Source organism: Equus przewalskii, chromosome 27 (assembly GCF_037783145.1).
Source record: "Equus przewalskii isolate Varuska chromosome 27, EquPr2, whole genome shotgun sequence".
NCBI lineage: Eukaryota > Metazoa > Chordata > Mammalia > Perissodactyla > Equidae > Equus > Equus przewalskii.
In genome coordinates this window covers 29835557-29861188 of record NC_091857.1, presented here as the reverse complement: position 1 = coordinate 29861188, position 25632 = coordinate 29835557, and the positions used below count along the sequence as shown (strand labels likewise).

At 44.5% G+C, this 25632-nt stretch overlaps 1 protein-coding gene across 4 annotated transcripts in view; it reads right to left on the bottom strand.

Moving 5' to 3' along the window:
- Nucleotides 1-4587: 4587 nt before the first annotated feature.
- Nucleotides 4588-25632, bottom strand: part of LOC103549136 (interleukin-10 receptor subunit beta) — an 87163-nt gene continuing 66118 nt past the window's right edge. For 2 of the 4 annotated variants that reach the window (XM_070597727.1, XM_070597725.1), the window contains 5 exons: nucleotides 21988-22145; nucleotides 19648-19814; nucleotides 15770-15917; nucleotides 8878-9035; nucleotides 4588-5325 (listed from right to left, as the gene is read on the bottom strand). In XM_070597727.1, the coding sequence (XP_070453828.1) occupies nucleotides 4987-5325; nucleotides 8878-9035; nucleotides 15770-15917; nucleotides 19648-19814; nucleotides 21988-22145 (970 nt within the window). In that variant the 3' untranslated portion in view covers nucleotides 4588-4986. Of the gene's footprint in view, nucleotides 5326-8877; nucleotides 9036-12087; nucleotides 12347-15769; nucleotides 15918-19647; nucleotides 19815-21987; nucleotides 22146-25632 lie in introns of those variants that run through there. The other 2 variants (XM_070597724.1, XM_070597726.1) reach the window with 2 other exon arrangements.

Here is a 25632-nt window from a genome sequence, read left to right as displayed (position 1 = left end):
AATTTTTCCCCTTTCTATGTTTTAGTTGTTTTTTAAACCCAGCATATATTATTATTGTTTTATGCCATCAGTATTTGTTTAGATTTACTCCTACGTTTACCAGTTTCTTTCCTATGTTTCTTCTTTCATGTCATAACTCCCATCTGGGAATGGTTTCCTTCTGCCTGAAATATATTCTTTAGATCTTTATCTCATAAAGGTCTTTTGATGTTAAATGCTTTCAACTTTTGTTTGTCTGAGTCTTTATTTTACCCCTTTTCCTGAAAAATATTTTTTGCAGGATATACAATTCTACTTTGACAAAGATTTTTGATGCACTTGAAAGTAGTCTATCATTTTTTGGCTTCTACTACTGCTGAGAAATCATCCATAAATGTCATTGTTCTTCCTTTGAGGGAATCTGCCTTCTCTGATTTTGATGTCCTTCCATTTCATCCTGATGTGATTTTTTCTTATTTGTCCAGCTTGGGATTTATTTGGATTCCTGAATTTGTAGACAGATGTCTTTTATCAACCATTGTTTTGTCATATATTCAAATATTGCTTTTGCCTCATCCTTTCTCATCTCTCCTTCTGAGACTGTGATTAGACATGGAATAGATCATCTCAGTCTATCCTTCGTATATCTTATATATTAACCTCTCATATTTTACATCCTTATGTTTCTCTGTACTGTGCCCTTGATAATCACTTCAGATCTACTCTCCCAGTGATGGTTAATTTTATGTGTCAACTTGCCTAAGCCAAAGAACCCAGATATTGATCAAACACCAGTCTGAATGTTGCTGTGAAGATATTTTTTAGATGACATTAACATTTCAATCAGTAGACTTTGAGTAAAGCAGATTACCCTCCCTAATATGGGTGGATGTCATCTTATCACTTGAAGGCCTTAAGAGAAGAAAGACTGAGGTCCCCAGTGAAAGAGCTCATTCTGCCTTGAGACAGCCTTTGAACTTAACTGAAACATCAACTCTTCCCTGGGTCTCCAGCCTATCAGTCTGCCCTGCATATTTCGGACTCGCCAGCCTCCATAACTGTGTGCACCAATTCTTTAAGATAAATTTCTCTCCTATATATATATGTACACATATCCTATTGGTTCTGTTTCTCTGAACCCTGACTAATACACTCCCCCTTCTGCCCACTTTACTTATTCTCTCTTCAGCTGCGTCTAATTGGCTGTTAAGCTCATCCTCTGACTTTTAGAGGAGTATTTGCCATCTCTCCCCAAATCTGTTTGGTTATTTCTTAGTCTGTAATAGATTGTAATTACTGTTTCCAATCGTTTTCTCCTTGCTTGTAAGAGAATTACACATTCCCACCTGTTGCCACGTGACTTGCAGCTTTTCCCTGGGGAGCAGTACACTTCTCCACTCTGTTGATATTGGACTTGGCCATGTCTTTGGCCAAAGCAATGTGGACGGAAGTGACATGCCTCATGTCCAAGCAGAAGCTCTAAGAACTACAATGGGGGTTGGTATCTCTTTTCCAATTTGGCACATCCTTCAGCTTAGATCCTAGAATGAAGGAGTCACTGAGATTACAGCAGACCCACAATTGACCTCCAGCCACACATAAAATGAGTGAGAAGCAAGTCTTTGTTATTAAAAGCCACTGAGATTTGGGGTTCACGTGTTACCAAAACAAAGCTGAATTGCTCAGCCTCTTGTGTTTTCCTGACATTACCAATGCCTTCTTACATTTATTTAACTATACTAAGCACACTGTATATTCTCTGACTGTTTATGTCAGGATCTGAAGTCTTTGTGGGTCTGGCTCAGCTGCTTGTGGTTTCTGCTGGCTCTTGCTTATGATGCTTTCCTTTGGGGTTTTGTGATTTCTAACAGTTAACCCCGGGTTTTATTTGGTGACCCAGATAGTGTGATTTGGGGCTGCAAACCAACTGTTTGAGATGATAACTTCTTGGGAAAGAAATACTTTGCCCTTTCAATCAGAAGACAAAACCAAAACCAAAGAAGTTCCCTTGTGATCCCTGGTGGCGGTATGTAATAGGTTCAATCCTGACCCCCAAAGATACCAGATTTTAATCCCTGGCACCTGTGAATGTGACCTTATTTGGAAAAAGGGTCTTTGCAGATGTGATTAAATCAAGGATCTTGAGATGGGGAGATTATCCTGGATTATCTGGGTGGGCCTTAGATGTGAATACAAGTGAATATGGAGGTGGAAATTGGAGTGATGCTGCCGCAAGGCAAGGAACGTTGGCATTTGGAAGAGGTGAGGAACAGAATGTCGCTTAGAACCTATGAAGTCTTTTTCACCACCTTGAATTTGGCCTAGTGATACTGATTTTGGACTTCTGGAGTCCAGAACTGTGGGAGAATAAGCTTCTGTTATTCTAAGTTCCCAAGTTTGTGGTACTTTCTTTTGGCAGCTGCAGGAAACTAATACAGGGTGTGATGTGATTCATTTATTCCTAGTGCGCCCTTATACAGAGGGGGTGGCTCTTTAGGACTTCAGATTTATGCGGGAGGTCTCCTTTAGATGCCATCTTGGCTGAGCCCTGAGCTTTGTCTTCTGTCCCCTGAGCCCTTGTGAGGGGCTGAAATCTCCAGGCTTTGTCAAATGCCCTCAAGGTGAAAGGTGGCACTGGACCAGCTCCTGTGGGTTTTGGCCTCTGAATATTCCTTCTTTCCTTGCTGGGAAACATTGTTTTTAAAACATTACATGCAGCATTTTTGTGGATTTCATCTGAAGGGCAGGGAGGTTGCCTAATCAGCCACATTGTGGGAAATGGAATTCCTTATCGCTAAGATCGCTGATATATTGCAGCTCAAACGTCCTCTTGCTGTTTGTCATGCCAGAGACATGAGCACATTTCATCATTAAAGAGTCTCTCAAAAGATAAACAGTTACTAGGAGGATGGCGAACACGTGGGAGAATGTGTTTTCAGCACTAAGCAAATATCCATCAGTGGTGGGAGATGGGGATGCATGTGCAAGGGGGAGGTGAGCAGACAATGGACAGTGTTTCTCAGTGGTTGGAGTCCTTGGTCACTGAGATGCCTCTTGGTCCACCTGCACAACACAGAATACGAGGGTCTTCCCCAGCAGGGTGGGGCAGCAGCCCAGGGATCAGCTCCTGGCCCAGGAGGGCCTGTGCCTTTCTCTCCCCTTGTCTTCCCTGCACTGTGTTTCTCATTCCTGGCACAGGAGACTGTTAGCCCCTCAGTCTCCAACTGTCTCCCCCAGAAGCCCTTCAGGACCTCCCCACTCTGGAGGGAAGGTGTGCTGTCAACTCCCTCTGCTAGGAACCCCCCCAGACAGATGTCTCATTCCTCTCACTCCTGCGCCTGATCAGGCGGATTTTCAGGACTGGGAAACCCACATCCTCTCTCTTTTCCTCTCAGAGCCTTGCTCAGGGTTTCAGTTACAAACATTAGAAACTGCCTGTGGCTGACGTACGAGAAAAGGTGTTTCTCAGTAGGCGGCTGGGGAGCTCACAGCATCTCTGCAAAGGTTGGAGGAAGAGGCTCGGAGGGGACACAGGCAGGAACAAGGTCCAAATTCGACCTGGTCTGGTGGGGACATCCCTGCTGCTGGTGTTGAGTCCCCCTGGCCACCGGACGCTTCTACCAGAACCGCTGCCTCTGCGGCTGTCTCCTGTCTTCTAACTCAAGGCTGGGCGGTGGCCTGGGTTGTGTGCCCACAGCCCAGCAGCAAGGGGGCTGGGAAATGAGCAGGCGGCATTTTGAGCCCCTAAAAAGGGAAACGGGGTTACATTCACAAGGTAGGAGATTCCTCAGACATAAGAAGGGGATTCAGATGCAAGGTAGGCAAAAAGAATGCCCAGTGTCCACGGCAGGGAAAGGCTGAACGAGAGCATCTCCTCTCTTCTCCAGAGCCAGACGCATCCGCGGGGTGCAGAACTTGACAGGCCTCCTGTCCCTCCACATTCCGGGAGGAAGAGCTCAACTGGGGAAGAGAATCAATCTCTCCTTTGTCCTAAGACTAGCCCCAGACCAGAGTAAGATCTCTGGGGGCACTGAGAACTGAAAACGTGCTGAGTGCTCCCTTACAACGTTATTAAAAAGAATTTAAAAATGCTGAACTGGAAGATGAATACAAGAAAGATCAATAAACTCTTGACTTTTCCCTCCATGATGCTTCATTTTTGAAATGTCAAATTATCTCAAAAAGTGTTTTTTCTATTTTTGGGACCTTTGATGAATCTGCTTTATTGGGCAATCTGGCACAGAGGAAGGGACATTTCTTGCTGACCTAAGTCTGTGGAGCTAAAGTCATACCCATGAGATTATGTTGCTGGTAAGAACAGCTGCCATTTATGTGGTGCCCACTCTGTGCTGGCCCTGGGGTAGGCATTTTTCACGGGATATCGCTAATCCTTGTCCAGGTGAGGAAACTGAGAGGTCATAGACCAGTACGTGTCTGAGGTGGAATTCAGAGCCCAGAGCCCTACTATTCTTTGAAGCTTCCTACACACCAAGAGCTCGCAGATGCTATTAGGTCCTCACACCTGGCATGGTTCCTGGGTGACGGCGGGCAGGGACAAGGAACACCTGTTGAATGAATGGATATCACAAATGGCACACAAGAGCCTCATTCAATATGTGACAACTATACAAACGTGTTATCGTTAATACATACAGATTAAATAGAGAACAAAACTATAGAGCACCAGCACTATATAAGACATACACAGGTAGAAAAATAAATCCAGTCGGAGTTTCCCTGAGAATCCAAACACCCACGCTCCGTACAGTGTCCGCTGACCCCTTCTGAGCTGACACTGTCTTTCCGATCAGTCTATCGGTGGTCTGACAGGATTTTACAGCATCTCAGTTTTTATTTCTCATAATTAAAAGTTGTTCTTTATATTAGCAAGCTTCAGGGGCTGAAAATTATACTCTCAGGGGCCAAGTAATTTTTTCAATCATTAAGGCCTTTCTAAAAGAGCAAGGTGCCAAGATGGAGTATTTTTGCGAAGCGAGCCTTTGAAATCTAGCTCTTTGCCTGTTCGGACGCTGTCGCAGCGTCTGAGAGTTCTAGAGTTGGGGTTTGCCCAGGTGGCCTCGGCCCTTGTTTGTTGCTCTGATCATCGTCCGAGGCAGATGTGAGAAACAGGGGGTCGCTGTACCCAGGTGAGTGTGTTTCCTCCCCAGAGACGAGCTCGAAGGAGCCCTGCTCACAGCGGGTCCCGAGGCTGCAGCCATCCCCTGAATTCAGCTTGCCGTTTCCAGAGACTTGTGTAATGATACTCAGTTTGTCAAAAACTTCATCCTCATCAGAGAGTGGGAAAGAGAAGAACAGAAGCTTGTTGTGATGTGGGTGGCCCAAAAACTGTAGGAGAAAAAAAAAGAAAATTAATAAAAAATGTTCCCATTTCTTTTTCTGGGCTTACAACGATTTTATACAGAACTCCTTTCTGGAAAATGTTGTTTTAAAACATGTGACCATGACACTCTGACAGTTCCTCAAAAAATTAAAAATAGAATTACCATATGACCCACCAATTCCACTTCTGGGTGAACGCCCAAAAGAACTGAAAGCAGGGTCTCAAAGAGATATTGTACACCCACATTCAGAGCAGCATTGTTCACAACAGCCAAAGGTGGAGGCAGCCCATGTGTCAATCAACAGACGAATGGATAAACAAAATGTGGTATGTCCATACAATGGAATATTACTCAGCTTTAAAAAGTCATGAAATCCTGATATGTGCTACAACACGGATGAACCTTATGCTAAGTGAAATAAGCCAGACACAAAAGGACAAATACTGTATGATTCCACTTGTATCATGGACCCAGAGTAGTCAAATTCACAGACAGAAAGTAGAACGGTGGTTGCCAGGGGCTGGAGGGAGGAGAATGGGGAGTTATTGTTTAGTGGGTACAGAGTTTCTGTCTTAGAAGACGAGAAGAGCTCTGTGCATGGATGGTGGTGATAGCTGCACAACAATGGGAATGTACTTAATACCGCTGAGCTGTATACTTAAAGATGGTTAAGATGGTAAATGTTATGTTATGAATATTTTAACACAATTAAAAAAAATTTGACAACAAATCTGCACCTCATTTGCTAAATGATCACAGGTTGCCCTCTGACAGTTCCTCTTGTAAACACAGAGGGAGATTTTTAGGACGATCACGATGCTGTGGGGCTGACACAACCTGGGCATCATTTCCTCTAGGAAGCTGGGATGTCACAGGCCCAGGATAAATGTGTCTTGGAACAAGCAGAACCTCTCCTGTGTCCTCAGGCTAGGTCAGGGGGCCCTCGTTGGTGCTCCCCAGCATCCTGTGTGTCCCTCAGTTTCAGCCCTCAGCCCTGTACTGTCCAGTAGGGTAGCCATGAGCCACATGTGGCTACTGACCCCTTGAAATGTGGTTTGTCCAAATCAATGTGGGCTCTAAGTGTGAAATACATACGGGATTCTGAAGACTGTACAAAAAATGTAAATGTTTCAACAATTTTTAAAAATATTGATTACATGTTGAAATGATATTTTGGATATATTAGGTTACATAAAATATGTTGTTAATATTAATTTCATCTGTTCCTTTTTACTTTTTAAAATAATGTGGCTACTAGCAAATGGAAAACATATGTAGCTTGTGCTATGTTTTTATCCAGCACATTTGACGGACACTGACTCCTCACAGTTTGTGTGTCCCAGTAGACGGGGCTAGCCATGCACAGGAACCATAGCCTAATCATTCTTGTCTCACCAACTGTTTGAACAATGAAGATGCCCATCTATCTTTCCTGGAATATCTGATTTCATGGTCCCCATTTTTCATCTTCATAGGTCCATACTCTTAATCTTCAGGTTGAGATGGAGAAACATTCTTTAAAGGTTTGCATTTTTAACTTCTCCCCTCCAACTATTTACTCCTAGTTGCACCTGTAATCGATCAGTGTGCTCCTCTCTTAATGTAATCTCCACACTCAAGCCCTTTGATGTGACTTAACCAAGCCCTTGGGTGCACTGCCTACCAGTGTGAACTTGCAGGACTCCCTCCCCCCCAACCCAGTTACTGACCCCCACCTGCCTCAGCCTTGACCAGCAGATGGAAGGGAGGGGGAGGGGTAAGAAGAATTATGTCCAGATCTCTGTTGGGCAAGAGAGAAAGCTGGAAGGGGTGAGAACCTCCCCAAATCCTCAGATCCAGTGGATTGCTAAGAACAGATTGGAAGCTACCCTTGCTTTTCCTGGAAAACGGGAAAAGGAGAGAAGAACAAAGGAAGATGTGCTAAATCTCAAGAAAGCAAACAGCAGGCTGGTCTCCTGGCTGGAGGCACGCACAGAAACTGGCGAGCTGGCTCAGTCTGTCTGTATTGGATAAATCTCCCTATTGCTTTTTCAACTAAGTCTGCATCCCCAGCAAATGTCCCTAAACTCAGAATTATTCTCTGGGCCATGGTTAACAAATTCTCTACATTATGAGTCAAACTGGAGAATCTGGTGATCCGAGGACCCTGATTTGCTGCGTAGTTCCCTGGCGTTTCCCTCGTCCTCACTCCTCCAGGCCTTCTCCAGCACCCCCACTCCTTGTAGTTTTCAGATATTCCAGGGGTAGGCTCCAGAGTCAAGTCTGCAAAGTCTTCCAGCCTTGGAGGCGGGCGCTCACTCCAAATAGCCCCTCTGGATGGGATGACGCTTGTCTCCAGCTTTGGTTTGCTTGGCAGCATGTTCGTCCCCTCTGTCTTTTCCTGTCTGACCCCTCTATTTGATGGCGAAGCCAGAAGCAAAACTAGCAGGTGAATAATTTTGCTTCCTCTTGGCTCTTCATTTACAAAACACCCACCCGGTGCAAAGGGCCCCCCCCTCCTTGTTCTTCCTGCTGCAAATATGGTTTCTCCAATGCTCCCCTGGCTCCAGACTTGGACTGGCTGAGCCTTTGTGGTGACTGTACCACAGCTCAACCCTCTCTCTCCTCCATCCTGCTGCCCTCACTCCCTGAGAGGTATTATTCCCAAGGGTACTCCCCATTGAGCCTTCTGAAAGCAAATCTCCATCTCAGAGTGTGTTTCCTGGGGAATGAGACCAAAGATAGGTTCTTTTTAGGCTGGGCTTGGCATATTTTCTTTTTCTTTTGGCTGAGGAAGATTTGCCCTGAGCTAACATCTGTTGCCAATCTTCTTCTTTCTGCTTGAGGAAGATTCGCCCTGAGCTAACATCTACACCCATCTTCCTCTATTTTGTATGTGCGTCGCAGCCACAGCATGGCCAGTGACAAACGGTGTAGGTCCATGCCTGGGAACCAAACCCAGGCTCATGAAGTGGAATGTGCCGAACTTAACCACTAGGCCATGGGGCCAGCCCATGCATATTTTCAACTTTAAGCGTTAGTGTATATCCAGAATTTCATTTCTTTAGGGCCTCTTCCATCATACAGTCTCTGTCCAGGTAGACCCTTTCTTCTTTCTAAACCTTTTGAAAAGAGCTTTCCTAAAGTCTGGGATACACATCCCATCATTCAGTCACTCTCAGATACACCCAAACTGAAAACGTGCCTGGCTCTCCTCCCATTTTCTCTGCCAGGGTTTTCTCTTTCTCACCTTCTCCACTCTGAGCTCTGCTTTTTCTCTTCCTGTCCTGGAACCTCACCTTTGCTCCCTGACCCCATGGGTGTTAGGCAGGGAAGGTCAGAGAAGGAACATCCAGGTTGCAGGAAGACCTTCCAGAACAAACCTCTGCCTCCTTCTTCAGAGCTGTTCTGTGACCACAGACTTCCCTGAAATGGGCATCGGGGGATGGACCAGGAGGCAAGACGTGTGCCATTCTCCAGGAAAGGATGCTGTGCTGACTTGGGCACTCCCGACGTCCAGGAAAGCCCTTCCAGTCAGGGTTTTCTCATCTACCTCTGGCTCCAGCCTACCGCCTACCTCTTTCAGGTGCTGAGGGAGCACGTTCCCCGGGGAGAAGGCGTACTTGGTCTTCACGTAAATGCACCACACCAAGGCGATGCAGCCCAGGAGCAGCAGGAAGGCCGCACAAACCGAGGCAGCGAGGATGACAGCGATGATCCACGAGGAGGGTGTTTCTGCAAGGACAACGGGCTGTGTTATGCTCTTGTCATGTACAGACCTGGTCACAGTGACCTTTAACGCTATTTTCACCATCACAATCCCGTGGCAATCCCTGAGAACAGGGCCCACATGTTCATCTCGGGAAGGCGGGAGGATCTGTAGCGGCTGCTCGAGGATCCAGAGACTTCCAACCAGTTTCATCCCTCTCCTGTCTTCTTCTGGTTTGCTTACTGGCATGACTGCTAATATTCTCAAAAAGAGTAATAAGCAAGAACTCCAATATACTTTATCTACTTGCAAGGTAGCAATGAGTGTTCCCGTTCTGGATAAACGTCTTTTGTCTTAAAGCAGAAAACAGGATGCCCCTGGGTCCCAGAGCCCGACTTGAACACAAGCACGGCAGCGCCTTCTACTGAGAACTGCAAGAGCCCTTGGCACGGACGACCCCATCCAAACCCCTGCACTAGACACTGGCCCAAACGCCAGCCTGAGGCCGCACTGCTGGGACCGCCCAGCACCAGCCTGGAAAAACCCAAGGCTGCCAAAAGAATTAGCATTTGTTCTGCTAATATCTGACCTTCCTTTCTTAGAGCACTTACTATAACAATTTTATGATCGTAAATCCTTCCTCTGTCCCTTTGGGACGTATATGCTTCTCCTACAAGCCAGCAACCTCTTTCTCAAGGACCTGAAAGCCATTCCTTTAAAACAGAATCATCAGGAAGGGGTGGCCTGTCTCCCAGCCTCTGTGGGAGGGCAGAAGCCTAACTTGACAAACATCAGTTAGCATTGGACACAGATGGCCAAACTGCACTGACACTGACTAGCCCTCTCCTTCGCTTTTGCAATTTTTCACTTCCCTGACTCCGCTCCCTTCCCCCCCTCATTCTTCCTTTAAAATGCCCAGTCAGCTCTTGCCCCTCCTGCAGTCATCACTGAATAAAATCTGTTTTGAGTGCTCTAACTAATGTCTGTCCTTATCTTTGACATCCAGAACATTGCCCTGGTCATTGGCAGTCCTAACTCCCTGGTTCGGCACCAGGCCTCTTCCCCAGCTGCTCTGGCCACCTAACCTCCCTGTGACCAACCCCTGGCAACCAGCCCCACCCTCCTGATCAAAACCCAAAGTGTTTGGTGCTGCAAGAGGCCAAGAGAACAAACCCTGTCCTGTAAGAGCAAGTTGTTTGAAGGGGACTATCTGGGGGAGAAATGTCAATTCCTACTTAGAGAGAGCAGATCAGAGAACCCTGGAACAGCAAATGGTCCTGGAGTGACATCAACGGCCGTCACCTGCTGGGCCCTCGCAGTGCTCACCACAGGGTGGGGCTCAGATGCTCCCTAAATAGCTGATGAATGGATATGGCATTTCTAAGGGGCAAGAGGCTAGGTGAGCCTACCCTTTCCCCCTTGGTCCTCTCGTTTTGCAATTCACGCTAGCAGTGACTTCAAAATCTTTCCAGCTTGTCCCCTTGCTGAGTTCAGAGCAACTCCTCATCCCAGTTCCCCTATGAATTTTCGTTTCATTTATTTTCACATATTGAGGTATATGGGGGTAGCTATGCTGGTTTAAAACTGATTCGGCTTGACGTAAAGAAGCCTGACATATGGCCTATCGCACATAAGGTGGTACACCTGCTTTACCCATTAATGTAAAGAGTGCATTAAACATTATCTCAAAGTAAAAGAATGTACTCTTCTAAGATAAGAGGGCATCCTTCCCCTTCTAGGAGGCCAGGATCCGTAAGCCTGCATCAGTACTCTTGAAGATAAGTTCCCTTTCCTGGACATCAGGGTCACATTGATCTGCTAATTTGCAACTGCATATCTCTTAGAAACCTTGATGATTATGTATCCTGGGCATGTTTAATGTCTCTTCTTTGTTCTCAAAAGGTCTGAGACTGTACTGGGAACCACGCTTCTCCAGAACACTTTCTCCCTTTGTGGAGACGGCCTTCCAGGGTTATAATCCTCACCCCGGCTCAAGCAAAACTCACCTTCTCTCTCTTATGTACAGAATGGCTCTTGGTTGTTTGTGTGGACACTAGAATCAACGGGAGGTGTTGCCTAACCCACACTTGAGTCATGTTAGACTCAGACGTGTTTTCTTGGTGAATCAGGGTCATGTGGCAAGTGAGCTGTGGGGAGTGGCCCCCAGGCTGTATCCCAGCTAATAACAGGAGGTCAGATGGGGATCTGACTTCCCAGCTCGGAAGGACGTTCCGGGATCCCACTCATCCATCTGTGGTTCCACTGAGTATTTCAGGAGCTCTCTCAGTGCCACGATCAGAATCTCTCATTGAATGCTGATTAAACACTGATTGCTGGGCCCCACCCTGGCACTGTGGATGACATTGTGATGACCCCCTGGAAGGCAACATCTGGGTGTCCTTGTGTCTCCAGCCAGGACGTCTTAGCATCTTAGACAAGGACATTCCACAGGCACACTTGGTTGATGGTGACAAAATTCAAAGGACACTTTTGTGACTCACCCCGAGGAAGGAGAGAGGACACTGCTTTACACAGGCTGTGAATTGTGGGAGAATCTATCAACCAACACCCTCTGGGTAAAACTCTCTAACTTGTTTCAGTTCCATCTGACCACGTTGTCTGGCAGACAATCTTTCTCTGTTTTATCCTCAGGGAAATCAAGCCTTTGTTTACCTATGGAATACATCTGTAGGTAGTAAATTACAGGAAAGACAACCTGGGCTTAGATGGGCCTGTGTTCCATTTCATCCCTGTCATTTACTAGCTGAGCAACGTTTGGCAAGTTACTTCACCTCTCTGAACCTTCATTTTCCAGTCTGTAAAAGGGAAGGAGATCCTTACAATGCTCTCATTGAAAACGTGTTGTGAGGCTTAAATGAGATAACTATGTTTAAACAAACCTAAAATGATGTTTGACAGAAGCAGGTTTTCAATGGGTTAGACTTTTCCTTTCCTTTTATAAAATGTGTGGATTTTGTCAGTTAATGGATGATCATTTACAGCCAATATTCGAAATATTTTTCTTTTTGGTCAAATTGTACACCTCATGCCGTGTTTCATGACATAAATGGTTGGGAATATTTAACAATGTGATTTTAATAATGTCATTAATAATAACAGTAAAAATATGTAACATGTTTTAAGGGCTCATTCTGTTGGTCTCTGTTCTGAGTCCTCCCAACCCCCATGGGCGGTGGCACCATTTTATTCCCCCATTTTGCAGAAGAGGTGGCTGAGGCATGGGGCAGTTCAGGACTTGCCCCACCTCACACGTTCTGTTGCAGTTCACAGTGGCGAGGGCAGGGGCACCAGGTGATCAGGACATGTACTCAAGGCCCTGGGAAGGCAGAAGGAAGATGCTTAGAGGAAAGAGGGATGACTTCAAGATCGGAGATTCTAGTGATGCAAGCAGAATGGGGGGGTTCCCAAGGTATGGAATTCTGATTCAAATACAAATGACTCAAAAGAGGACCAAAATGAGGAAAAACATCAAGAGAGTCTGTGAAAACAACCTATGGCCCAGAAAATAACTGGAGGCACAGAAGAAGTAGGCTTTCTTGTTATTTAAAGGCACTGTTGACAGGCTCAGCCAGCTCAGAGCACGGAAGGACTAACACAGGCAGGCCCACTCAGCCACTGACCTGGGGCCTGTGGAGGCAAGGCCCTGAGCTGAGGCAGCAGAAAAAGGGAGGAGAGCGACAGAGAATTCCCTAGAGATGGAAAGACTCTCATCCTCAATGGGGCTCTGCAGTCTGAAGGAAGCTAATACAATTGCAGAACAGCTCTGGATGGCCCTGGAAAGACCACACACCTGACAGAGGTGAAAGAAGGCTGAATTCTGGCAAATAATTTGTGCATTTACAAAAGAAGGGAAAAAAAATAAAATAAAACAAGACTCAGGAAACTACAGGCCAGGAAGCTTGATGTTTACTGATGCTGATCTCCAGAAAAAATACAAATATTCCAGAATGGATAATTAAGTGGCTAATTATAGACCTATAAAAAAAGGTAAGGATGATAACTAAAAATAATAACATTAGGGCACCAAGCAGAAACTAGCTCAAAGTGGCTGCCTTTCCTTTTTTGGATACGGTTACTTGTTGGTAAATTATGGCATATTATGGGCTGGTTTTTCCCGAGCTGTATTTCTTGGAATGCTAATTCTCAAAAGAGGTGTTGAAAGATCAAATAGGCTAAAAATGCTAATATACAGGGCCACTTTTTGAGAGGCAAATACGGTGCGCCACCATTTCCAAGCACACCTGACTACAGGGCTCCTCCCTTGAGACATTTCCATAAACACTCAGGGAACACAGTTGGGGCAACGCTGCACTTGGCACTGGGTATTGATTTCAGCTGATATTTGCCAAAGTCTTTCACAATGACTTTGTGGACCATAAAACCAAGTAGCCTATATCCACTATGTTCACATGGATTGGTGACCAAAAAGCAAGAAGCTAGGCAGTCTGGAGGAAGGTGTGTCCTAGAACACAGCAACAGTTTAAATGGCAACTGGTGAGGATCCTGAAGCTCTTCCTTGCAAGTCAGTAGACGAGACCAAGCAAAACTGGGTGAGAAATACGTTCAATGACAAAAACCAACATTCAAGAAGAACGTGATCAGCTGCAATGAAGAATCAAGACGGCATCGCAATTTTCTCAGAAATGCACAGTGACGCAGAAGAAGAAAAGCTCTGTGCTCTTTCTGGAGGGAATTCTTTCTTAATCTCCTTTGTATTTTTGTAACCCCGGATCAGTGCCTTGCTCCCAGGAGGGCCTGAAAATGGCCAGGAGTGGGCCCGCACAGATTCATCCTTCTGTGGTCTGAGCTGGCTGAGCCTCGTGACAACATCTTTTTTTTTTTTTTTTTTTTTAAAGATTTTATTTTTTCCTCTTTCTCCCCAAAGCCCCCCAGTACATAGTTGTATATTCTTCGTTGTGGATCCTTCTAGTTGTGGCATGTGGGACGCTGCCTCAGCGTGGTCTGATGAGCGGTGCCATGTCCGCGCCCAGGATTCGAACCAACGAAACACCGGGCCGCCTGCAGCGGAGCGCACGAACTTAACCACTCGGCCACGGGGCCAGCCCCTCGCGACAATATCTTTAAACAATAAAAAGGCCTGTGGCCACGAGGCGCATGAAAAGATGTTCAACATCACTGATTACCAGGGGAATGCAAATCAAAACCACAATGAGATATCACCTCACGTGAGCCTGTCAGAATGGCTATTAAAGAAGACAAAAACACTAATTTGAAAAGATAGATGTACCCCTATGTGCACTGCAGCATTATTCACAACAGCCAAGACTTGGAAACAACCTAAGTGCCCATCAACAGATGATTGGATAAAGCAGACGTGGTATGTATATATATATATATATATATATACACAACGGAATACTACTCAGCCACAAAAAAGATGAAATCTTGCCATTTGTGATAACATGGATGGACCTTGAGGGTTTTACGATAAGCAAAGTGAGTCAGATGGAGAAAGGCAAGTACCACATCATTTCACTCAGATGTAGAAGATAAGAACAACAACAACAAGCAACACACAGACACAGAGAATAGATTGGTGGTTACCAGAGGGGAAGTGGGCAGGGGTAAAGGGGCACATGTGTATGGTGACAGATGGCAACTAGACTTTTGGTAGTGAACATGATATAGTCTATATAGAAGTTGGAATATAATGATATACACCTGAAACGTAAATAGTGATATAAACCGATGTTACCTCAACAAAAAAATTAAATAAAAAAAATTAAACAAAAAATAAAAATAATAAAAAGTCCTGTCATTTGCATGCAGACATCTAGGCCACAAGTTTTTATCACCTTGTATGCAACTGCAATGCGTCTGTATGTAAATCATCTCAGTGTCTAGGGCAACTGGTACCCTTCCCTCTCTCTCTTTTCCTCCTTCTCTTTTTCTTTCACTTCGTCTTTTTTTAAGAAACACCAAGTGTGGAGGCACTCTGCTAGACACTGAGCTCCACGTCACATGTGAGGGACTCTGTTCAGGTCCTGGCACCGTATTTTACGAGGGACCCTGAGACAAGCAGTGCTTGCTGAGGATAGTGATAGAGTTTCCAAACTCTCCCCATCATGTGTATGAAGGAATTGGAGGCGTGCAGCCTGGGAAGGAAAGGCTTCTGAGGGGTGTGACAGGGCTCGACCTTGCTGGGTGGTCTTAGGAGGACTGACGAGACTTGCTTTGGGGAGCCTGAGAGGACAGAATGAGCGCAGTGGAGGTGGGCGCACCGAGGGAGACTTCAGCACCGTGGACAGAAGCTGTGTCCATCAATCCCTTGGGATTAAGAGCGAAGAAACTGGCTCAGAAGGTGGTGGTCTCCTTCCCAGCATGAAGTCCTTCAACCAGGGCTGAACCAGGTTGGAGTTTGAGCTGGATACGATGTCTAAGGAGGCTTCCAACTCGAACACCCATTGGGAGTCCATACAGCTGTTTAAAAAGCCCGGGGTGGGGGGCTGGCCCCGTGGCCGAGTGGTTGAGTTTGCGCGCTCCGCTGCAGGCGGCCCAGTGTTTCGTTGGTTCGAATCCTGGGCGCGGACATGGCACTGCTCATCAAACCACGCTGAGGCAGCGTCCCACATACCACAACTAGAAGAATCCACAACGAAGAATATACAACTATGTACCGGGGGGTGTTGGGGAGAAAAAGGAAATAATAAAATCTTTAAAAAAAAAAAAAAAAAGCCCAGAGGGGGCAGAATCACCGGGGGTGCATCTCAAGACTCACCATCAATAGTTGTTTGCTCACAGACAGGCTCACTCCATTCCCCGGTTTTGTTCCGCTCAGGAAGAAACCCTCGAACTTGAATACAGTAAGTTGTCCACGGCTCAAGATTTCTGAGAACTTCAAAGTCATATTGACAAGTGATCGGATACTAGTAACAAAGACAAAAATAAGAACAAGGCTCAGAGTGAAGGGACACCATCTCCCCCCGCCCCAATTTAATAGTTATAATATTTACTTCAGGCTCAAAATAGGAAGATGAAGGAAGCAGGTGCTCCTCCCAGTTCATTTCGGGGGACCCTGATACCATTCTCAGGGATGGGGCAAGGACTGACCGTGATCCTGATAAACCCTCTCATACCCTGAATTCTCTAGTTTAAATGACATGCAAACCATCCCACCTCCCTTTTTTAAAAGATAAACCAGTTGTATGGGTTGAACTGTGTCTGCCCGAAATTCATATGCTGAAGTCCTAACTCCTAGTACCTTAGAAAGTGACATAGTTGGATATAGGGTCTTTATAGAGACAATCAAGTTAAAATGAGGTCATTAGGGCAGACCCTAATCCAACATGACTGGTGTCCTTATAAGAAGAGGAAATCTGGACACTGACACACACAGGGAGAACGCCATCTGAGGATGAAGGCAGAGATCGGGGTGACGCTTCTACTACCTAAGGGACCAAAGATTACCAGGAAACCACCAGAACCTCAGGGAGCGGCATGGAACAGGTCCTTCTTCACAGTCCTCAGAAGGAATCACCCTGCTGACACCCTGATCTCAGACTTCCAGCCTCCAGAACCTTGAGATAATACATTTCTGTTGTTTGAGCTGCCCAGTTTGCGGTGCTTTGTTACGGCAGCCCTAACAAACTAATACACCAGGAAGACTCAAGATGGTTTTCTTTCTAAGTCAAATCATGTTTCTGACTCTGGCTGCTGGGTTCTCCTCGGAATCACTTCTCTGCTGGTGCACCTGGGCTGTGCTCCCCAAGACGCCCCACCTCACCTCGAGGGCACATGCTACAGCCTGTCTCTGGTGCAGGCAGCTCTGACTCAGCCTAGTTTAATTCGAACGTATCATAATGGATGACATATTCCTGAATTTGAGAAACCAAAATAGTTTCAGGCAAAATAAAGGAAATTAAAAGAGTATATATTACCTGTATTTCCACCGTGGTTATAATTTCCTTATGGAAGGGTCCTATGTAAAATTTGTTACATGAATAGGAACTTCAATATAAAGTGGACACAGACTCTTTTCTACTTTAGTAATTAGCTATTTTTCATTTGGGGTTGGGTTTGTTGACATCTTGTCTCAATGAGAAGCCAAGCTCATTGAGGGCAAGAATTGGATTATACCAATTGAATACATAAAAAGTACAGTATAGCTTCTAATGATTAACAATAATAACAGGGGCCGACCTGGTGGTGTAATGGTTAAGTTTGCATGCTCCCCTTTGGTGACCCAGGGTTTGCTGGTTCGGATCCTGGGCACAGACCTACACACCACTCATCAAGCCATGCTGAGGTGGCATCCCACATAGAAGAACTAGAATGACCTAGAACTAGAATACACAACTATGTACTGGGGCTTTGGGGAGAAAAAAAAAGAGGAAGATTGGCAACAGACGTTAGCTCAGGGCCAATCTTCCTCGAAAGAAAGAAATAAACACAAAAAGTCCTGGCTTTCATTTTTAGAAATCCAATACCTCGAAAACCTTACAACGCTATTTTTTCAAAGACTGAACTCAGAGGCTGGCCCATAAGTGGCAGGCAGGGAAGAAGGCGGCACAGATGTGAGGGGACCTGCTTACGTCCCTTGGATTGCTTTTTCTAGCCTTTCACTTCTGGGCAACTTCTGGGTTTATCTTCTCACTTCCCCCCATCAGGAAGAAATAGAATTTCCAAAAGTCTTCTATGCTCTTCATTTAGGGACCTAACACGGCGCCTCTCAGAAACATGTGCATTCTCAAAGGGAAGCTTATCGTCTTATTCCTCCAGGCTGCTGTAACAGAACACCACAGACTGAGTGGCTTACAAACAACATTTACGCCTCACAGTCCTGGAGGCTGAGAAGTCCAAGTTCAAGGCACTGGCAGATTTGGAGCCTGGTGAGGACCGCTTCCTGGTTCAGAGCTGCTGTCTTTTGCGTCCTCACATGGTGGAGGGGCTGAGAGAGCTCTTTGGGGTCCCTTTTACAAGGGCACTAACCCATTTATGAGGGCCCCACTTTGACAACCTAATGACCTCCCAAAGGCCCCACCTCCTAATACCATCACACTGGGGATTAGGTTTCAACACACGAATTTGCGGAGAAGACATACACATTCAGTTTACAACACACAGAAACTGGAAACGGTGACACTGTCGGCACCAGTGCGGGAGGAACTGGGGCGCTGGCAGCCTTTCCAACACTCTCCGCATGTCACATCAAAGGCTTGCATACAACAGCGTGAACAAATGGGTAACCACATATCTGTGCTGTGGGCGCATTCTAGACAAGAAGCTAAATATAAAGTGGGTTTTATGCTTCATGCCCAGTGCAACAGGCACTCAGGCATGGTAACTACAGAATCCCATCCTTATTTCAAGCACGCTGCTATGTCCTTCAGAGGGCCAATCCTGTCTTATCTTTGCATCCCAGAGCTTAGCAGAGACACCTGCATGTGATAAGTGACAATGAAACTCATTTTTCTGTATTGTTTTCTAGGTGCACATTTCCTGGGGTCTTGACTATAAGCAAAATAATCTATTCTGTGAAGAAGGCAGATAGCCCTCATCATTTTTAATGGAGCATTTTTTGGGTGGGAAAAATTAACTTGAGATTTTTTGGGCTACACAGTATGCACATATAAATTTAATTACATCACTCCTAAGGCAATACATATAGGGGACCCTTTCCTCCCAAACTCTTGAGAATTAGGTGATAAAATCAACATTTAACGTAGAAAAGATAACATATATGTAACTTAATTTACATAACATACATGTAAGTCAGTTTAGGACCAGAGATGGCATTCAGCTCAAAAGCACTAAGTATAAGAATAAAGCTTGACCAAGGATGAATGAAAATGGCCTTAAGATGTCTACATAAGGGGAAGGGAACCTCACATATCGACCATATACGTTGTTCAGGCAATGGGACAAATTTATTTTTTTCATGTCATTAAATTCCACAGCAATCCTATGAAGCAGGTTATTATCTCCACTTTATTAATGAAGTGAGTTATTCTGCTCATTTTGCAGACATAAGGAAGCTGAGGTTAAGAGCATGACCAGAGTCAGTGACAAGGGCCACATTCCAACCAGGCCTTTCCAATCCCAGCCCATGTTTTTAAGGGAACTATCCTGCGAAGAGGAGGAGAGCAATGGGGAAAAGTGGGGTCAGAAAGTAAAATGTGATCCTGTTCATCCAGCATCCATAGGTGGGGCTGCCCTGACCATGGACTTGACCATTCTGTGGTGTACGTGGGGAGCAAGGGTTCGTGACATGAAACGGTAGTCATTCAGCTGACCATCTGATTATGCAGACTCCAAGTTCCCCCAGCCAACTGCTGAGTCAGCTCTGCCTTCTCCTGGAACTTCCTTCAGGGAGAAAAAAGCCTGCTGTCACTGCACTAGCAAGCTTGGAAGTCTCTACACATTTCTGTTGGCGTCTGGGAAGTGCGTGCCGGAGATACTGGTCATCCTTCAGATCGGGAACTTCCGGTGCTCAGAGGACCAGGCCTTGGACCCTCTGGACGGAAAGGTGCTGCCGCCTTGCAAGACCCTGACTGGATGACCTCCTGGCCTCCTCTCTCCATTGCCAGGGACTCAGACCAACACTGAGCAAAGAACAGGGAGCTTACATCTCAAATGCATACAATTTGCCGAGCTTACCTTTTCATCAGAGCCGTTTTTCCAATATTGCACATTATAAGCCCATGAGTTATAAATGTTCTTCATGGTCCATGTTTCAGGTTCATTCTCAATTTTGGGGGCTAAGAAACGCAGATGTAAAGAATTAGCAAGTGCTTCTACTTGCATTCCAGGAGGTCCAATAACGGCTAAGTAAGAGAACAAAGCAAAATGACAATCAAAAATCACATTTTTAGAAACGTCAACATTTATTTTTCATAACTGTGTAGATCACTTGGTACAGAAGTGCTCTGCTCTTTGATATACCATCGCTATGATGTCGATCGACGTGGCTAAGGAGGGTAGCTGGGTTTTATTTCTTAAAGAAAATCTGATAACCTTTGCCTTTATTAATCAGGTTTAGTCCATTTATATTTAATGTGATTTCTGATATATTTGGAATTATTCCAACTACATGATTTTGTTTTTCCTGTAAAGACTGCATTTTTTTTCTTTCATTTGGGTTGAATTTTCTCTATTTCCTTTGCTGGGTTGGAAGTTAAACATGGTATTTCTATTATTTTTAGTGTTTAACGTATATAACTAACCATATATCTTTTCCAACAAAGTCTGAAGCTGTTGTCTTCTGAACGCTCTTTTATAAATAGTCACGTGGCTGGCCCTTTCACTTTGTTTGGGTCTCGGTTCAAACATCACCTCCTCAGAGAAATTGTCTCTTACACCCTATATAAAGAGCAGCTCCCAACACTTCCTGCTCCAGCACCTCGCTTTATTTTCTTGAGAGCCATAGTCACTATCTGTCATATAATATGTGTCTATTTGTTTATTATCTGTCTTCCTATTAGAATGCATGCCCTGAGGGGATGGACTTTGTCTCATTCACTGCTGTAGCTTTAGTACTAAGAATGTACCTGGCACATAGGTGCTCAAAAATAATCGTAGAATGAATAATAGATGGCTCTGGATAAGCAGGCTGTTTGAGTTATAGCCTGTATTCTTCTCTGGCTGTTGTTACTTTTTTGGGGCTGCTAATGGGCCTGCTTCTGGCATTCTACCCTGTTTCTAACCTGCTAGTAGCTGAAAATCAAATAAGAAAACTTAATTAGATATTTTCCCAAAGCAAGCATAAATAGGTTCCACATGACATCTTGAAGGACATTCCTATCATAAACTTCAAGAGGCAAATATCCAGTGTAGGGTAGTCATTGCTAAGAGTGCAGAAGCAGGAGCCTGGGTCTGACTCATTGATCGGCCACTCATTACCTGTGTGACCTTTGGGCAAGCTGCCTATCTATTGTGTGTCAGTTTCTAAAGGGAACTTCCACAGATGGGCCCTAAAATTTGGAACCAGTCAGGACCTGGTAAATCAGTTAGCAATTATAAGAGCAGAAACCTATACTATGTTTTGGAAACTTGTTTATTGTTAAGCTGTTCGTATTTTTTAATGTTCATTTTGCCTTAGTTTATATAAAGATACCTTTAGGAAAGATAATGTAACTGATAATTTCTGACTTCAGAAATAAGAGTTCTTTGCCTGAGCCTGGGACAGAATCGGGAAAGGGCAGAACGGCATCCTAGCCACATTTCCTACCAGGGAGGGTGAACTTGTGGGAGCCATGGGGGTCCAGAGCAGGGAATGGAATACAGACCCCTCCCTACATTAACAATCCTCCTAACGCTTCTCTCCATCTACTCCTTGGAAGGCTGCACTTGAGTTCTTATAACCCCTTATCCTTTTATTCTCTCAATTGCTATATGGTGGTTTAATTAGTTTTCCATTCCTGATATTCTAATTGAGTTCATCTCATGACCTCTGGTGGGTTCCCATGACCCTCCAGATCTAACTTGGGAACACTCTTTTTGATGTTTACCAGTCAGCCTGACTCAATCCATCTGCCCTCAGCTGCATCCATGTCTCTATCCTTCATTCCAGACAAGCTGGCTATCTGCGTCTGGTCTTCCTGTCTCCACATCTGTCTAGAATAACCTTTATTCTTCTGCCTATCATGTCACATTTCTTTAAGTCAGAATTCCAAACTGACTTGCTCCCAGAAAATTTGCAACATTAATCTTTTCAGTTCTTCTCATTAACAGCACTGGCCCCAACTCATTCTCATCCTCAAGGCGTTAAAGTTATTACACGTATATTTACTTATTTTATTGACTTTATACTTATCCTTTCTTGTCTCTCCCATGAAGTTCTTAAAAGCCACAGCCCTCTTTATTATCTTCCCTAAGCTTCTTGTGCAGGGCCACCCCCTTTGTGAGCACTCAAAGATTTCTTGTCGATGGGCCAACCAATGGGAAATCAACCATGCAAGATGATGACATTACAATGAAATGGGAAACAAAGCGGCTTACTGTCATCCACAGGACAGAAGGTGATGTTTACCCAGTCTGAACGCTCGTCCTCAAATTCAGCCCTGACTCGCAAGGTATGGTAACCATATTTGGAAATACTTGAGAAATCACATTCCATCAAGGTGGTACTTGTGCATATATCTTCAAATTTCCTATAACTACAAAATCAGAAAGAATCATGAGAGTTCTAACTCCAGTCTCTCTGAGGCTGACAGGGGCTTTAGTCCCCCTGCTAGCAAAGGATAATGGAGGATAATGAGAGAAAAATAAAGCAAATACTTAATAATCAGTTTTGATGAATAGTAGGCATCAATTATATGAGCATTTTCCAAACTGTGCTCCGTAAAACCTCAATGAGCCTTGAGATATCATAAGATGTTTGAAGCCGGTACCTGAGGGTTACTGTATATATTTAATAAGAACATGATTACCCTTTGACTTTATTCCCAACACAGACACAGATGAAAGGAAGTTAATCTTGTTTAATCCGAGGGGTGACTCAGGGTCGCAAGGATTTATGAGCTTATTTTGCAGATGAAAAAGAATGCCTCCAAGGAAGTTAGGATCAGCAGATAACCAGCTCCCAGCTGCTGGTGATGCCCAGAAGTCTGATTGCCCAAGGGCTAAGTTTGATTGCCCAAGGGCTTATCTGGAATGAAAGAAATGCTGATTTCCCCTTTGTTTCTCTGAAGTTCCTCCTCCCAAGCCCTTTAGCTCTATAAAACTCCATGATTTCTTCTTTTGTTAAGGCAGATTTGAGAGAACCTGTCCTCCTGCCTTCTCGTTTAGGCCAGTTGGAATACACTTTTTTCCATCTCCAAGCACTGGTGTCTCAGTGACTGGCTTATTGTACACTGGGCACAGGAATTTGAGATTAAGAGGTTCAGTATCAGTTTCAAAAATAATCCATCCCGTGGTCAAACAATTTTGGGTAAAAACTGGATGAAACATAAATTGGTGTCTGTCTTTATGAAAGAACTTCTCAGAGACTTTCACATCCTAATGAACAGGTGCCCCTCCAAAAAGGAGTTGAGTATTCTACACATTTGACCAAGAAAGATTCCTTTCTTGACTGTGTATTTCTGAAAGCAGTGGGGCACAGTTTGTGAAATAACGATATACACAGATTAGCCAAAATAAGTACCTTACAATGATTTCAAATAATATCCTGTAGGTGACAACTGTTTAATTATTCTGGAAAAAGTATAAAACAATTTGTTGATCTCAGATCTCTAGCCCTGACACCAAACATTGAAGGGAGGGTGGCAGAAACATAAAATGGAAGAAGCAAAAGGATGGTTGGAATTACCTATCAGGTGCTGTAACTTAAACTTACAACAGCCTAAGGAGGTGTAATAAGTTCCACCAGACTTAAGGAAACCCAAGCTCCTGTCTTGCAAAAAGTTAAGATTTTGTCTGACTGGTTCCTCAGTATTCCTTCTGCTCTTGGTGCCAAAGCCAATTTAGCTGCTCTTAGAGATGACAATGATGGTGATGCTGATAAAAATAATAACAGCCAACACTGGTCAAGCACTTAAGACACTTAAAGGCATCAGGCAGGGCGCTAAGTGTCTTATCAGTATGATGTCATTGAATTTTCACAACCCCAGGTGGGCAGAACTGAAATCACTCCTATTTTACAGTTGAGGCACAGACATGGAGGGACTAAGAAACTTGCCCAATGGAACTCAAGTTTGACTTTAGAGCCCATGGTCTCAGGCACCATACCACACCCCGTTGTGCTCCTATTAGGTAGAGATAATTAGGTTCACACTATTTTACAATCTGCCTCTTTTTCACTTAATATACCACAAACATTTCTCCATCAATCATCTCTTCATGGCTGCCTCACATCCCATCATTTGGAAAATCCAGGGGTCGTTTCATTAAGGGGGCTGTCTCACATAGGGTCATTTCCTTTATTTAAACCAACGCATCACTTGGCTGGAACATAGAGTATTTCAAAAGTTGTTTTGCAACAACTTCTCTTTCACTAGGTTGTTTTTATGATATTTTAAAATATTTTTCTTCCCAGTAAATAGGTAATATGACCCATTCCCCATGTTTACCTAATTGTTTCAGACAGTTCCATGTTAAAGTCACTAACACATCCTCTCAAGTGCCCCTCCTCTGGCCACCCCTACCCAATGCACACATATAACAGAGTTTGTGCTATGCAACCGCTCAGCCTAAATTCTAAACAAACCTTTTACAGCGCCATAGAAAAGCAATCAGCACCAAATTTCTTCCCCAAGGACACACTCAGCACAGGTATGTTTGGTGTGCACTTCCATGCTGAGGAGACTGGAACCCAGCCATTGACTCTCAGTTATGGGGGAGTCACTGGAACTCTCATCTAAAAGACGAACACCCCTACTCCAAAGGACAAGAAGCAAAACACAAAACAACCGAGAAATAAATGATGGGGAGCGAGGCAGACAGAGAGGGAAGTTAATTTTTCACAGTGAAATCTCTAGAGCTATCAAGATTGAGTGGAGAAAACACAGAGATGACATGATAAAACCAATCAGTGCTGGAAAATCTACCGCAGGAAAAAAATAAGTCGCAGAATGACTCTGCTTAAGTCCTTGGGAAAACTGACAAAACTGGACTGTGGACCATAGGTTAGATGAAAGTATTTTATCAATGTTAAAGCTGCGAATCTTGATAACTGTACTGAGGGAATGCAAAAGATTATCCTTGCTCTTATGAAATACACAAGGAAATATTAAGGGGCAAAGGCATTATGTATGCGAGAGAGGGAGAGAGAAAATACGGCAAACTTGAAAAACTGGTGAATCTGGATGTGGGCTGTTTGGAAGTTCTTTGTACTATACTTGAAATTTTGAAATGTTTTGTTAGCTTGGAATTACTTTGAACTAAAAAGTTAAAAAAAATGTAAACAAGGACCATCTTATTCATCCTTCTACTTTTTCTCCCACTTAGCAGGCCTTGGATATGTTTGTAAAATGAAAGCTGGATGAGAAAGAGTATGGGATTAATGGGATCTTGGACTCACATTTGGTCCCGCCCCACTGAAGGAGTTGTCCATCTTTGTATGTTTCTGAGTCACATTGGAAGCAGTTGTGTTGGCTCATCAGCCTTTGGCCTCCTGCAGCTGTTGGCACCCGGCACAAAGGTGGGTCTCCTGAAGTCCAGCCTGTGCTGTATGACGGCAGGCTGCCAAAGGAGGGCTGGCATAGGGAAAAACTGAGAGGCAGGGCAGGGGGATGAAGCACCACTGAGCCAGCCGTCTTGGGTGACACTCACCCTTCAGGAGCCTCTGCTGTTTTCAGAGAACAGAGCTTTTAACAGCCAGTAGCAGCCTTACTTTCATTTTCAGGACGTAGCCATGAAGTCACTGAGAACGCACTATGCAAATTATCTGCACCCCACAGCCCTGGAGCACGCAGTCACAATCTATTGGAGGGAGTGGGTGGTAAGACAGCAAGGGTCTTCCTCACTGCTTTGCATACCTCAGTTTTCTTGCATAGCTTCCAACTAAACACTGTTGATTTCTAGCAATATTACTCGAATAACTGGAGATGTTATCAGTGGCATTTTTCTCTTAAAAAACATCTATTGTGACAAACATGATATGATCACATTGCAGTAGGCTACCACTGCAGCTGATAACATCCACGC